The 12,637-nt window shown below is 38.5% G+C and overlaps 2 protein-coding genes across 2 annotated transcripts; both read left to right on the forward strand.

The window, feature by feature from the left end:
• The first annotated feature begins 474 nt into the window (after positions 1-474).
• LOC110729988 (uncharacterized acetyltransferase At3g50280-like) lies at positions 475-2,622 on the forward strand. The gene has a single exon (XM_021909774.1). The coding sequence runs from the start codon at positions 851-853 to the stop codon at positions 2,231-2,233; it is 1,383 nt and encodes a 460-aa protein (XP_021765466.1). The 5' UTR covers positions 475-850; the 3' UTR covers positions 2,234-2,622.
• A 1,839-nt stretch (positions 2,623-4,461) lies between these two features.
• On the forward strand, positions 4,462-8,250 carry LOC110730150 (uncharacterized acetyltransferase At3g50280-like). Its single transcript, XM_021909927.1, is given in 1 exon segment — positions 4,462-8,250. A coding segment is annotated over 1 exon segment (1,416 nt). The 5' UTR covers positions 4,462-5,008; the 3' UTR covers positions 6,425-8,250.
• The last annotated feature ends 4,387 nt before the right edge of the window (positions 8,251-12,637 follow it).

Here is a 12,637-nt window from a genome sequence, read left to right on the forward strand (position 1 = left end):
GAGTTAATAGTTTTATTGAAAAATAATGAATATGAGCGGAAAAATATAATAAAAAAGGTAGCAGTGGGTTTAGGTGGGGACTATGAGAGATAAAGATATACTCCGTAATATATATATGTGTACTAGTTTTTTGCCAAAAAAAAGTAAGTGTAACACTTATTAATACACAACCAGATTTGACAAGTGTACTCCCTCCGTGTTTTTTTAAGTGTTACACTTTGACCGGCACATAGTTTTATGCAAATTTAATTGACGTAAATAAATTAAGAGGTAAGTGGGATAGTTGGAGTATTAAAAAATTGTAAAAGAAAGATAATGGAGTTAATAGTTTATTGAAAAGTAATGAATGTGAGAGGAAAGATATAATAAAAAAGGTAGTAGTGGGTTTGGGTGGGGACCATGAAAGGAGGGATATATAATATTTTAATATAGTTTTTTGTCAAAAAAGGAAGTGTTAACACTTAAAAAAACACAGCCGGAAATGGGAAGTGTAACATTTAAAAAAACACGGAGGGAGTTACACGTACTTATTAAAACATGAGGGAGTAATAGTGACGTATATATACAGATGATGGCTTTTGCAAATTGCAAGACCATGCACATAGTATTATACTAATTCAAACTTCATTACAAAATATGAATAATTTTAGAAATTTAATATAATGAGAAAAATGCATTATAAAATCTTCCAAGATTTGATATGGTGGAAGGCAACCTTTGTAAGTCTTAAATTAAACTCTCTGAATAAGATATGGTGGAAGGCAACCTTTGTAAGTCTTAAATTAAACTCTCTGAATAAAGGACTTCATCTGTGTTCCCCTGCAACTCAGAAGGTCCTAGTCATTAGAAAATGAGTTCAGAGATTGCTAAATATGTCTCAGAATGTTTCATCAAGCCGAAGTATGAGGTGCAGGAAGCCAAGCAGCCTTACTACTTGGCTCCCATGGATTTGGGAATGCTCTTTGCACATTACATCCAACAAGGCCTTCTTTTCGCAAAACCATCAAACTTAGGCGATGAACAATTCTCCATCCACAAACTCCTACAGAGTCTGAAGGACTCTCTTTCTCTGACTCTCGTCCATTTCTACCCATTAGCAGGTCAACTTACCTCTCTAATGGATGAAGCGGGGCAAAAATGCTTGGTCTATGTCGATTGTAACAAGGGTCCTGGTGCAAGGTTCATCCATGCTACCTTAGACATGACCATATCTGACATACTATTACCAACTGATGTTCCTGAAGTGGTCCAATCATTTTTTGACCATGAAGGAGCTGTTAACTATGACGGTCACTACATGTCTTTGTTAACGATCAAAGTTACTGAGCTCTTAGATGGGGTTTTCATTGGCTGCTCCATGAATCATGCCCTTGGAGATGGGACCTCATATTGGCATTTTTGGAATGTGTGGTCCGAGATTCATAGAGCAAAGGCAGGGGAATCAGTTCCTGTGTCCCGTATGCCAATCCATAATAGGTGGTTTCCGGATGGATATGGTCCAGCCATTTACCTCCCACTGATCCAACCAGATGACTTTATTAGCCTGCAGGAAAAACCTGATCAACTCAGAGTGAGGATATTCCATTTCTCATCTGATTCTATAGCAAAACTGAAAGCTAAGGCAAATGAGGAACATAATCATAACAATACTAGCAGCGAGATCTCATCCTTTCAGGCCTTGTCAGCACTCTACTGGAGATCAATCATTCGAGCACTTAATCTAGCTCATGATCAGGTCACAAATTGCAGATTAACGACCAATAATAGGCACAGATTAAATCCACCACTGCCTCAAGAGTACTTTGGAAACTGTATAGGCGCGTTGAAAACAACTACTACAGTTGGTGAGCTACTTGAGCACAACTTAGGGTGGGCAGCATCATTGTTGCACCAGTCTGTGACAAATTATGGTGATAAAGTAGTGCGTGATTTCATCCACAGGTGGCTGCATTCTCCTGCAGTTTTCAAGCTCGACGTTTTGACAGACTGTTATAGTGTAATGATGGGGAGCTCTCCAAGATTCGACATGTATGGAAACGAATTTGGACTAGGAAAGGCAGTAGCAGTACGTAGGGGTTACGCAAACAAATTTGTTGGAAAGGTTACTTCTTATCCAGGAGTGGAGGGAGGAGGAAGTGTGGATTTGGAAATATGTTTACCTCCTCATTCCATGGAAGCTCTTGAATCAGATGAGGATTTTATGAATGTTGTCTCATTGCCGCTTAAAGGGTAAGATATTACAAAAAATTTCGTATGTAGCAAAGCACAGAAATTAACATACTTGTATATAGCACTTCTTTACCTAAGACAATTCTTATCAAAGATATATTTGATAAGTTTGTGATGATCACTACTAATTTTACTGTATTTAACTCATGTTTTTTGAGCTTCACTTATTTTTACTTCAATTTTTTTTTTAATTAAAGGTGAAGAATATATCCTAATTAATATCATAAATTATAATCAAAGATTAGATAAATACAAGCTATCAATGAAGAGTACAAGTACCACAATACAATGGACCTATGATGTTTGTGTAAAAGTGTTCAGTAAATAGCTATTAACATTAGTTGATTTCATGTATGTAATATTAAAAACTAAATATTGAATGAGCTAATTTTAAAAAAGTTTATTTTTGAGCTTTTTCAAAACCAACATTTCAAGCCAAAAAACAAAATATTTTAATAAGCTATTAACCTAATGCTCAAATCAGTTTTTTTTATTTGGTCAAACATCTTAAAAGGCTCAATAAACTAAAAGCTATTGAAAAATCACTTTTACCAAACCAGACTAATACAAAGTATAAAAAGATGATTCATACTCCGTAGTACAGTAGTAAAAAATACGAAGTATATCCTATATCATCCTTTGTCATATCGGTGTGTCAATTTATTTTAGAACCCGTTTTTCCAAAATCAAATTGTAATCATATATTCATAATTTCATATCCATGTTTGTATCAATTTTAATGTAACAACATTTTTTAAAGAATATTTTAATGTAACAACTAACAATGGCCTAGGGCCTGTTCTCATAAACTGAACTCGGCTGAATTGAACTGAACTGAATTGAAATGAATATTTTATAAGAGAAAGAAATTAGGAGCTGAATTGAACTGAACTGAGCTGAGCTAAGCTGAACTGAATTTCAATGTATGAGAACAGGCCCTTAATCATGGTTTCTCTTGGTGCCACATAGACACACATCAATAAATAATCTTGAGTCTTGACGCCGCACCTACAAATAATCATAATTTTAAGATCTTCTATTTCAAGGATCACAAATATGGCCTACATCAATAAAAGCCACTGGTAATACTCACAACTCCAGTCTAACTTTGGCCTCTCTTCTGCTATTTTATATTATTGGGAAAGAAAAAAAAAAGAAATAAATTAAATTTTAAGTTGTTTTGAGTCAAGCCATTTAGCCAATTTGGGATAATTAATCATGGATTCATGTGATTAATTATAAGTATTTCATTATGATTGGTTAGTGCTTCGTATTATGTATTGACTTAAGGATTAATAATGATCATAGTCTTTCTTATTTTATACAACTATTCATCATGGTACATAATTATTTATATGTTAATCGAGCTATATTCGAAGGTAGATTCCTCTATACTCTACTATCAAACTCACATTATACCATACCATAATATTAACAAAATACTACAAGCCATTATAAATTGACTTTAAAGATTAATAATAGGAAATTTTCACATTTGCTACCACCTAAAACGCCTCGCTTCAGATTTGCTATCTATTTAAATTTTTTTTTCACTTTGCTACCACCTAAATCAAACTTTGTTAAAAATCACTACCACTTGACGGAATCCGTTAGGATTTCCGTTAAGTTTATTTAAAAAAAAAATTAAAAAGATTTTTAAAAAATTAAAAAAAACTAGCAACCCCACCCACCCCCTCCCCTAATCTACCACCCTCTCCCTCCCCTAATCTGCCACCCTCCCCCACCCCCTTTCCGGCGACTGGCGCCTAAAGATTCGGCCGGCGCCGGCGACCTCACCCCCTCCCTTTTCCCCACCCAAAATTGACAATTCTAATCCTAAGACGACACCCCCAAACCCAGACCACCACCGCCACCGTAACCCCCAAAACCCATACCAACACCACCGTAACCCCCTTTCCCCTTTCCTCCACCGGAAATCGGCCCCCTCCCCTGATTCCCCCACCGAAATCGACCCCCTCCCCTTCCCCTACCCTTTTCGACCGTCCCTAACCCTAAACCACCACCCCAAAACCACCCTAAACGAAAACCACCCCAAAACCACCACAACCGAAACCTAAAATTCGTTTAGGGTGGTTTTGGGGTGGTGGTTTAGGGTTAGGGACGGTCGAAAAGGGTAGGGGAAGGGGAGGGGGTCGATTTCGGTGGGGAATCAGGGGAGGGGGGCCGATTTCCAGTGGAGGGAAGGGGAAAGGGGGTGGTTTTCGTTCGGGGTGGGGGTCGGAGCTCAAGAACGGGAAAGGGAAAGGGGGATTGGATGCGCATAGGGTAGGGGAAAGGGAGGGGGTGGGTTCGCGCGACGGCGTCGGCGCCGGCAGGGGGAGGGGGGAGGGGAGGGGTGGCAGTGACGAGGAAGGGTGGCTGCAAGGTGGCTGGAGGGGTGGCTAAACGGTGGAGTGGGCCCACTAACGGAAATAGTAACATAATAAGGCATGTGGTAGTGATTTTTAACAAACTCTGTTTTAGGTGGTAGTAAAATAAAAAAAAATAAAAAATTTTAACAGGTAGCAAATGTGAAGCGTGGTGTTTTTAGTGGTAGCAAATGTGAAAATTTCCTTAATAATAATCAGTCTTTTACTATTACTACTACAAGCTATTATTGATTTTGAGCACAACTGTTATCTTCTCATATATGCATGTCTAATTTTCACTAGTACTCAATATATATAGGCCTAAGCCTTACTATTGCTGCAATAAGGCTCTTTGAATAGCTCAAAATACCCTATCTTCCTATAATCTTAATTATTCTTAAATCACAAATATGAGCTCAGAAACTGTTAAACACGTTTCGGAATGCTTCATCAAACCAAAGTATGAGGTGCAAGAAGCCGAGCAACCTTACTACTTGGCTCCCATGGATCTGGCCATGCTTAATTTCCACTATATCCAAAAGGGCCTCCTCTTCATGAAACCTTCACATATAAATGATCAAGAATTCTCGACCAGCAAACTCCTTCAAAGCCTGAAGGAGTCTCTTTCACTCGCCCTTGTCCATTTTTACCCATTGGCAGGGCAGCTCAGTACATGTATCAGCAAAACTCGGCATGAATGCTTGGTCTTTGTAGACTGCAACAAGGGTCCTGGAGCTAGGTTCATTTATGCCACGTTAGACATGTACATGTCTGAAATTATGGCACCGGTTGATGCTCCTCTGGTCGTTCAGTCATTTTTTGACCATGATCGGGCTATTAACCATGATGGTCATAAAAGGCCTCTGTTATCAGTTCAGGTTACTGAGCTCAAGGATGGGGTTTTTATCGGTTGTTCCATGAACCATGTGCTTATAGATGGAACCTCATATTGGCATTTCTGGAAAATTTGGTCCGAAATACATAGAGCTAATGGCAAGCAGCTTCTTGTTTCACGTTTACCCAATCATAAACGTTGGTTTCCTGATGGGTATGGGCCGGCTATCCCCCTCCCCTTTACTCACCCAAATGAATTTTTAAGCAGGTATGAAGTAGGTCAGCTCAGAGAGAGAATCTTCCATTTCTCCCAAGAGTCTATAGCAAGACTAAAATCCAAGGCCAACAAAGAAAGTAATACCAACAACATTTCCTCCTTCCAAAGCCTCTCAGCACTTGTCTGGAGATCAATTGTCCGAGCAAACTGCCTATCTGAAGATCAGATCACAAATTGCAGATTTGCTACAAATAACAGGCAGAGGTTAGATCCTCCTCTGCCTCTAGAATATGTAGGTAACTGCGTTACAGCAATGATAACAACTACTACTGCTGGGGAACTACTCGGGCACAACTTAGGATGGGCAGCGTCTTTGTTGCACCAGTCAGTAGTAAACCACAGTGACAAAATAGTGCACAAATTCATCGATGGATGGCTCCAGTCCCCTTTTGTTTACCGGCCAGGCAAAATGTTCGATCCTTACAGCGTAATGATGGGAAGCTCACCAAGATTTGACATGTATGGAAATGAATTTGGTCTCGGGAAAGCTGTGGCAGTTTGAAGTGGGTAAGCAAACAAATATGTTGGCAAAGTGACTGCTTACCCAGGATATGAAGGGGGAGGAAGTGTGGACCTAGAGATATGTCTACCACCAAATTCAATGAGTTCTCTGGAATCAGATGAAGAATTCATGGCTGCAGTAACAATACAGCACTGTGGATATCAAAGAAGGCATCCCCAAGACTCCAAGAGGCATGATATGAAAACAATCTAGAATAAATTTGATGAAACCAGTAAAATGTTTAAGATGCATCTAAATTTTAAATTTCAATTCATTCATTGCTAATTTTGTTTTTGTATTGATAAAGCAATACATGTTAAACCATTAAAGTAATCTGTAAGACTTGAATATGAATAGAAAGAGTTCCAGATTATTTTAAAAGAAAAAAAATTGATCCCAAAATTATATGTACCTAAAAATTAATAATTGCCTCTTTAAAGTGACCTGTAGCTAACTCATCTAGTAGCAAAGAACACAAATCAACAAATAATTGTAAGATGCTTCTTTAGCTAAGTAAAATCACCACAATCTCGCTAAAGAGTTCCATATCCAAGAGAGAGCTCAATGCACGAAAAAGATTCACAGAGACCAATCTGCTTTCCCTAGCAATAGAAGAAGAAACTTTCACCATACCTCTAGGTAGGTATTGCTCATCTAGTCTATGTGTTCCGTTCATGTACACTTCCAAAGGTAACTAGCTCAAGGAAGTAGAGAAGAGCTTGTTCAAATGAAGGACAATATATAGATATAGAAAGTGAAGAACACAATTCCATATAGCATACGCTTCCCATTAAAGAATTATAAAGAAGTAAGCCCACTGCTTTAAAAGGCCTGAGTTGCAATGAGGCAAAAGGACACCCAATTCTTAGGCACTTAACTGACACAGTTGAATGACCATCTTACAATCCTATTCTATTGTATATGACCATAAAAAAAAGATCCAATATTGTCATATAGAACAACTTTGGGTCAAATCCCCCTATCATACAATCCAAAGTCAAATCATACTATGATACTAAGAAGCCCCAATACACATACACTCAAATACTGATGGCACACTAAAGGCATCCGTCCCATACTCCCTCCCTCCGTCCTTGGTAGGATAAAGAGGGAGGGCATTGATCTTCAATGTTTCATGTTGTCAAAGACTTAACCAATGTTTTCTTCGTGTTGTTAAAGAATGGACATTGGAGTGGAATACATGTGCCTGGCTAAGCTGGTATTTCAATCAAAGGTACATTATGGATAAATTTGGTGGTGTTCAATGAATATAAGCAATAAGACGTAGCTAATTTCTACTCATTCAAAGAGTATCTAGCTTAAGGTACACTCGAGCATATAATAGATAACATATGCACCGAAGTTTAGGTCAAGTGTTTCTGTAATAGTATTGCAATTAGAATCCACATTTCAATAATTATCCTATTTCCAAACAAAAATTGCAGAAAATATACCAAACCCAGATTCAATTACAGCATTCTACCACCAATATAGTAAAGCTTATTATCAAAGTTGCAGCATTAAAAGAGAAAAAATGTCGAAAAATCCAATTCAATCCCAATTGAAACAACAAATTCAAGATTTCAAAAACCCAAAATATACAAAACAAGAAAAGAAAACATTAAACATACCTCGTACTGTTGAGCTTGATCAATAAACTTAATCTGTTCTTCGACAATTTCCATCTTTTTTCTCTTTCGTCAAACCCTTTGCCCCGACCTTCAACCACCCCAGGATAGGACCCACGCACCCACTTAATATTTGGGGCCAAGACTCAATTTTTCAACACCCACTTCAAATTTCTTCAATTGCAGGACACAATGTCGACACTGATTGTTTACTACAGTGTTCGTTTCAACCACTTTGAAGCCATTAGAGAAAAGAGGCTTTAAAAAAAGGGGTAAAAAAGAGGCTTTAAAGTTCAACCTTTTTTTAACTTCTTGAAATCCTACTGCTTTGGTTAGTACGGAGTATTATGTTTTCAAATATGTACAGAATAATTTTTTTTAGAGTTATAAATTAGTGATATATGTAGGCAATGTAGCTCTTACAGCAATATGTAAGCATTCAAAATAAAATCACGTGTAAATTAGATTAATACTTCTTATATATTAATTTATTCTTAAAATTTTCCTTTTAGCTTTTTATTTAAAGGCTATGTTTATCATTTTTTTTAATTATTTAATGACAAAATTGCTACTTGAAAAATGCTAATTCTCACTATAGCGTCTTATATGTAATTTACAAATAAAACCTTTCACGAACGAAATTATTTTTACTGAACTGAACTTATTTTTATTGAACTGAAATTATTTTTACTTAATATTATTTTTTTAAGGTGAATAGAACAGGGTCTTACATTTTTGCTAAGCTTAACTTTTTTTTTTTTCTACAGAAATCAAAATGATTTTTAATAAATTTAACTTACTTTTGCTAAATGAAAAGACTATCATAAATAAGAAAAAAAACATTTGAGATTCACTAGCTCTCATTGAAGATGAATGATTGAATGAACCACAAGTCCATTGTCCACTACAAGTCTACAACTATTAATGATATGTTTTCTTCCGCTATTACCACAATGGCACAATGCTACGAAGTAGAGGTGGCCAGTGGGCCGGGTTGGACCCAGCCCACCCTAACTCGCACGGCTGGTGGGTCACGTGGGTTCGACCCGGTCTCAATCCGGCACAGCCCGGCACAGCTCGGATTTAATCCGGGTTGTGTCGTGGGTCCAAAATTTTCGACACAACCCATTTCAACCCAGCTCAGTTTAACCCGTTTGATTCGACCCAAATCGCACAACCCGTTTTGACTCATTTAATTCGACACACCTAGCCCGTGAACCCACCTAACCCGACCCACCTGGCACAACCCAGCCCGCACGGCCCACCCGCACGAATGACCCACCCAACCCGCACGAGCCAACCCACCTAACCCGCACGCATGACCCACCCAACCCGCACGCATGACCCACCCAACCCGCACGGCCGGCACAACCCGCACGGCACGCACAACCCGCACGGCCCGCACAGCCCGCACAATTCGCACGACCCGCACGGCCCGCACGGCCTAACATCCATTTTAAAAAAAAAAACGGCTAGTTTTTTGTATCTAACGGCTAGTTTTTTGTATCTAACGGCTAGTTTTTTAAGTGTATTTAATTTTAATAATTTGATTTATGAAAGGTGGTGGCGGTGAAAGTAGAGGTCGAGCACATTTTTCTTGGGTGTGGAAACATTTTGAACGAGTTGAGGTCACACCCCCGGGATGGCAACCTGGTCAACCAAAGAGGTTCACGTGTACATGCCTAGTTTGCAAGGCGCTAGGTGCAAATGTCAAGTCATATAATTGGATAACGGGAGATGGAACCGGAACCTTGAGTCGGCATTTGCAAAATAAACACGACTTGTTCGAAAATGGCCCCCGTCCTTCGGGGGGTGGCGTCCAAACACAATTGGGTGGATACATGAACCAACCCGGCGGAGGTACACCTTTCATTTATAATAAAGATAGAATGATTGATGAAATGAGTACTTTAGTTATTGCTAATGAATACCCTTTTAGTTACGGTGAAAATGCAAACGTTGAGCATTTTAATAAAGTTGCATTACAACCTGCATTTACTCGTGTCCCCCGAAATACCCTAAGACGTTATACACAAACTTCTTATTATAAGTATAGGAGTGGTTTGATTGAATTATTTCGTACTTTTGATGGTCGTGTTAGTTTTACAAGTGATACATGGACTTCTAGTTTTGGCGAACCTTTTCTTTGCATTACTGCTCATTGGGTGGATGATGATTGGTTTATTCAAAAACGTATACTATGTTTTCAAGCTATGGAAGAAAGGCATACCGGTTTTAACATCAAAGTTCGTATTTTGGATTGTTTAAAAGAATTTCACTTGAATAATAAAGTTTTTTCTTTGTCTCTTGATAATGCAACTGCAAACACAAAGTGTATTGACTATTTGAAAAATGACTCCGAGTTGAATTTGTTGTTGGGTGGTAGTCTCTTGCATGTTAGATGTTGTGCTCATATTTTGAATTTGTCTGTTCAAGAGGGTCTCGCTGAGTTGCAACCATTGCTAAACCCAATTAGAACAGTTATAAAATGGATTAGGATTACTCAGTCAGTTAGAAGAAAGTACATAGCTATGTGTAAAGAGAGAGGTCTTAAGAAAAGACAATGGTCTATTGATACCCCTACCCGTTGGAATTCTACTTTCAAGTTGTTGAGTGATGCTATAAAGTATCATGATATTTTGACCCAACTTTACAATGAGACTCGTGTTGATCCTACTGAGTTAATAACCGAAAGTCATTGAACTAATGCTTCTTTTGTTCGTGATGTTTTAAATGCTTTTGATAGTGCAACTCATATTTTCTCTTATATTTATGAGCCTAACGTTCATTTAGTCATAATTGAGTGTGTTAAAGTTGTTCACACCATCGAAGAGCATATGAAGATTGATGGACTTCGTCCCGTTCTTGATAGCATGAAACGTAAGTGGCATACTTATTTTAGTGAATTTCCAATCATTTATGGAATTGCTGCTATTCTTGACCCCGGTGTCAAAGCTGAAGGTTTGGAAAATCTTTTAGAATTTTATTATACAAGTTTAAGTATCGATTATGATGTTAGTGAATATATTAACAAATGCAAATCTGTTTTGGGAGACCTTTATGATCATTATGCATCTATTTATGGTTTTGATTTGGCAACACCAACTACTACTAGCACTTCCGATTCTAGATTTGGTTTTCTTGATAAAGTTATGAAAAAAAAACACAAAGCATCTACATCATTCTCATCATCATCTTCTTCAACACTTGCTATTAATGATTATTTGTCATATCAACATGAGACCAACAACAACTTTCAAATTATAAAATGGTGGCAAGAACATAAAAAAAGTTTTCCTATATTGGCGAGAATTGCAAAAGATATACTTGCAGTTCCCGCTTCATCTGTTGCTTCCGAGTCTGCTTTTAGTGCAGGTAGAAGAGTGTTAGATGAAAAAAGATCTCGCTTAACTCCGGAAAGCATTCAAATTTGTGTTTGTAAGAAAGATTGGGATCAAGCTGAAAGAAGAACTCAAGGTTTAAAGGAAGACGAAGACGATGAAGATGATCCTGTGATGATATTGGAGTCGTCAACGGATGATGCAGCTTCCGGGGATGATGATGCAACAAACATGGGTGGCTAGAAAAGTCTAAATCAGGTACGCTAAGAACTACGTGGGCTTTGATTCTTTCGGGATACGTAGGCAACTTATTTTTCGAAAATTACAATTTAATTGCAAAATTAAATTTTAGTTTTCTAAAGATAGGTCCAAGCCCCCCCCCCCCCAAATTTCAAAAGAAGTACAATATAAGAACTACGCTGGCTTTGATTCCTTATTTTATAATATAAGGATACGTAGGCATCTTAATTAAGAGCAAGCCATCAAATTGTTAATTTTGTAAAAATTAAAACACCACACAACCCACCCGACCCTAACCCACGAACCCACCCGACCCTAACCCACAAACCCACCCGACCCTAACCCACCTAACCCACAAACCCACCCGACCCTAACCTACTAACCCACCCGACCCTAACCCACCTAACCCACAAACCCACCCGACCCTAACCCACTAACCCACCCTTCGACCCACCCTAACTCACTAACCCACCTTGACCCGTCTAACCCACGAACCTAGCTCGACCCACCCATGACCCGTCTAACCCACAAACCCAGCTCGACCCACCCACGATCCGTCTAACCCACAAACCCAGCTCGACCCACCCACGACTCGTCTAACCCACGAACCTAACCCTGGTGTGTCCAACTTCTCCGACCCAACCCACGACCCGGCCCACCCTACCCTACGTGTGTCGTGCCGTGTGTCATGAAACCCCAACCCGCGACCCACCTAACCCTAACCCAGCTCGCACGACTCGCACGGTGGACACCTCTACTACAAAGTATATACTCGGTGTTTGTCATATACTCATATCTATCAAACTAAAATAGAATAATTCCTAAACATTATACCATGCCCAATTGCCCAAGTATTGTCCTTTGTCATATTTTTTATTTAGGGTTTTTCTATATAGTAATCCTGTTCTTTTCACTTTTCTAAGTTGTGTCCTAACATATATCACTTTTTACACTGTAACCCCAATATATTTTTTGTTTCCATACGGTAACATTGTCGTTATCCTGCCGTTAAAAAATTCCGTTAGTGGGACCCACTCTCCATTATTAATATTTTTTTATCGATTTGCGAGTTAAAAATATCCCATCAAAGGTTTCGAGGGCTATTTTGGTTCTTATGGGTCCAAATTGAGCTCAGATTTGGCAAACAAATAACATAAATACCTCGTTTCGCTTATTAAGAAATGTCTCGATTTACGTGTTCATATTTTAACACACAA

This window comes from Chenopodium quinoa, unplaced genomic scaffold, assembly GCF_001683475.1.
Source record: "Chenopodium quinoa cultivar QQ74 unplaced genomic scaffold, ASM168347v1, whole genome shotgun sequence".
In the NCBI taxonomy this organism is placed as follows: domain Eukaryota; kingdom Viridiplantae; phylum Streptophyta; class Magnoliopsida; order Caryophyllales; family Amaranthaceae; genus Chenopodium; species Chenopodium quinoa.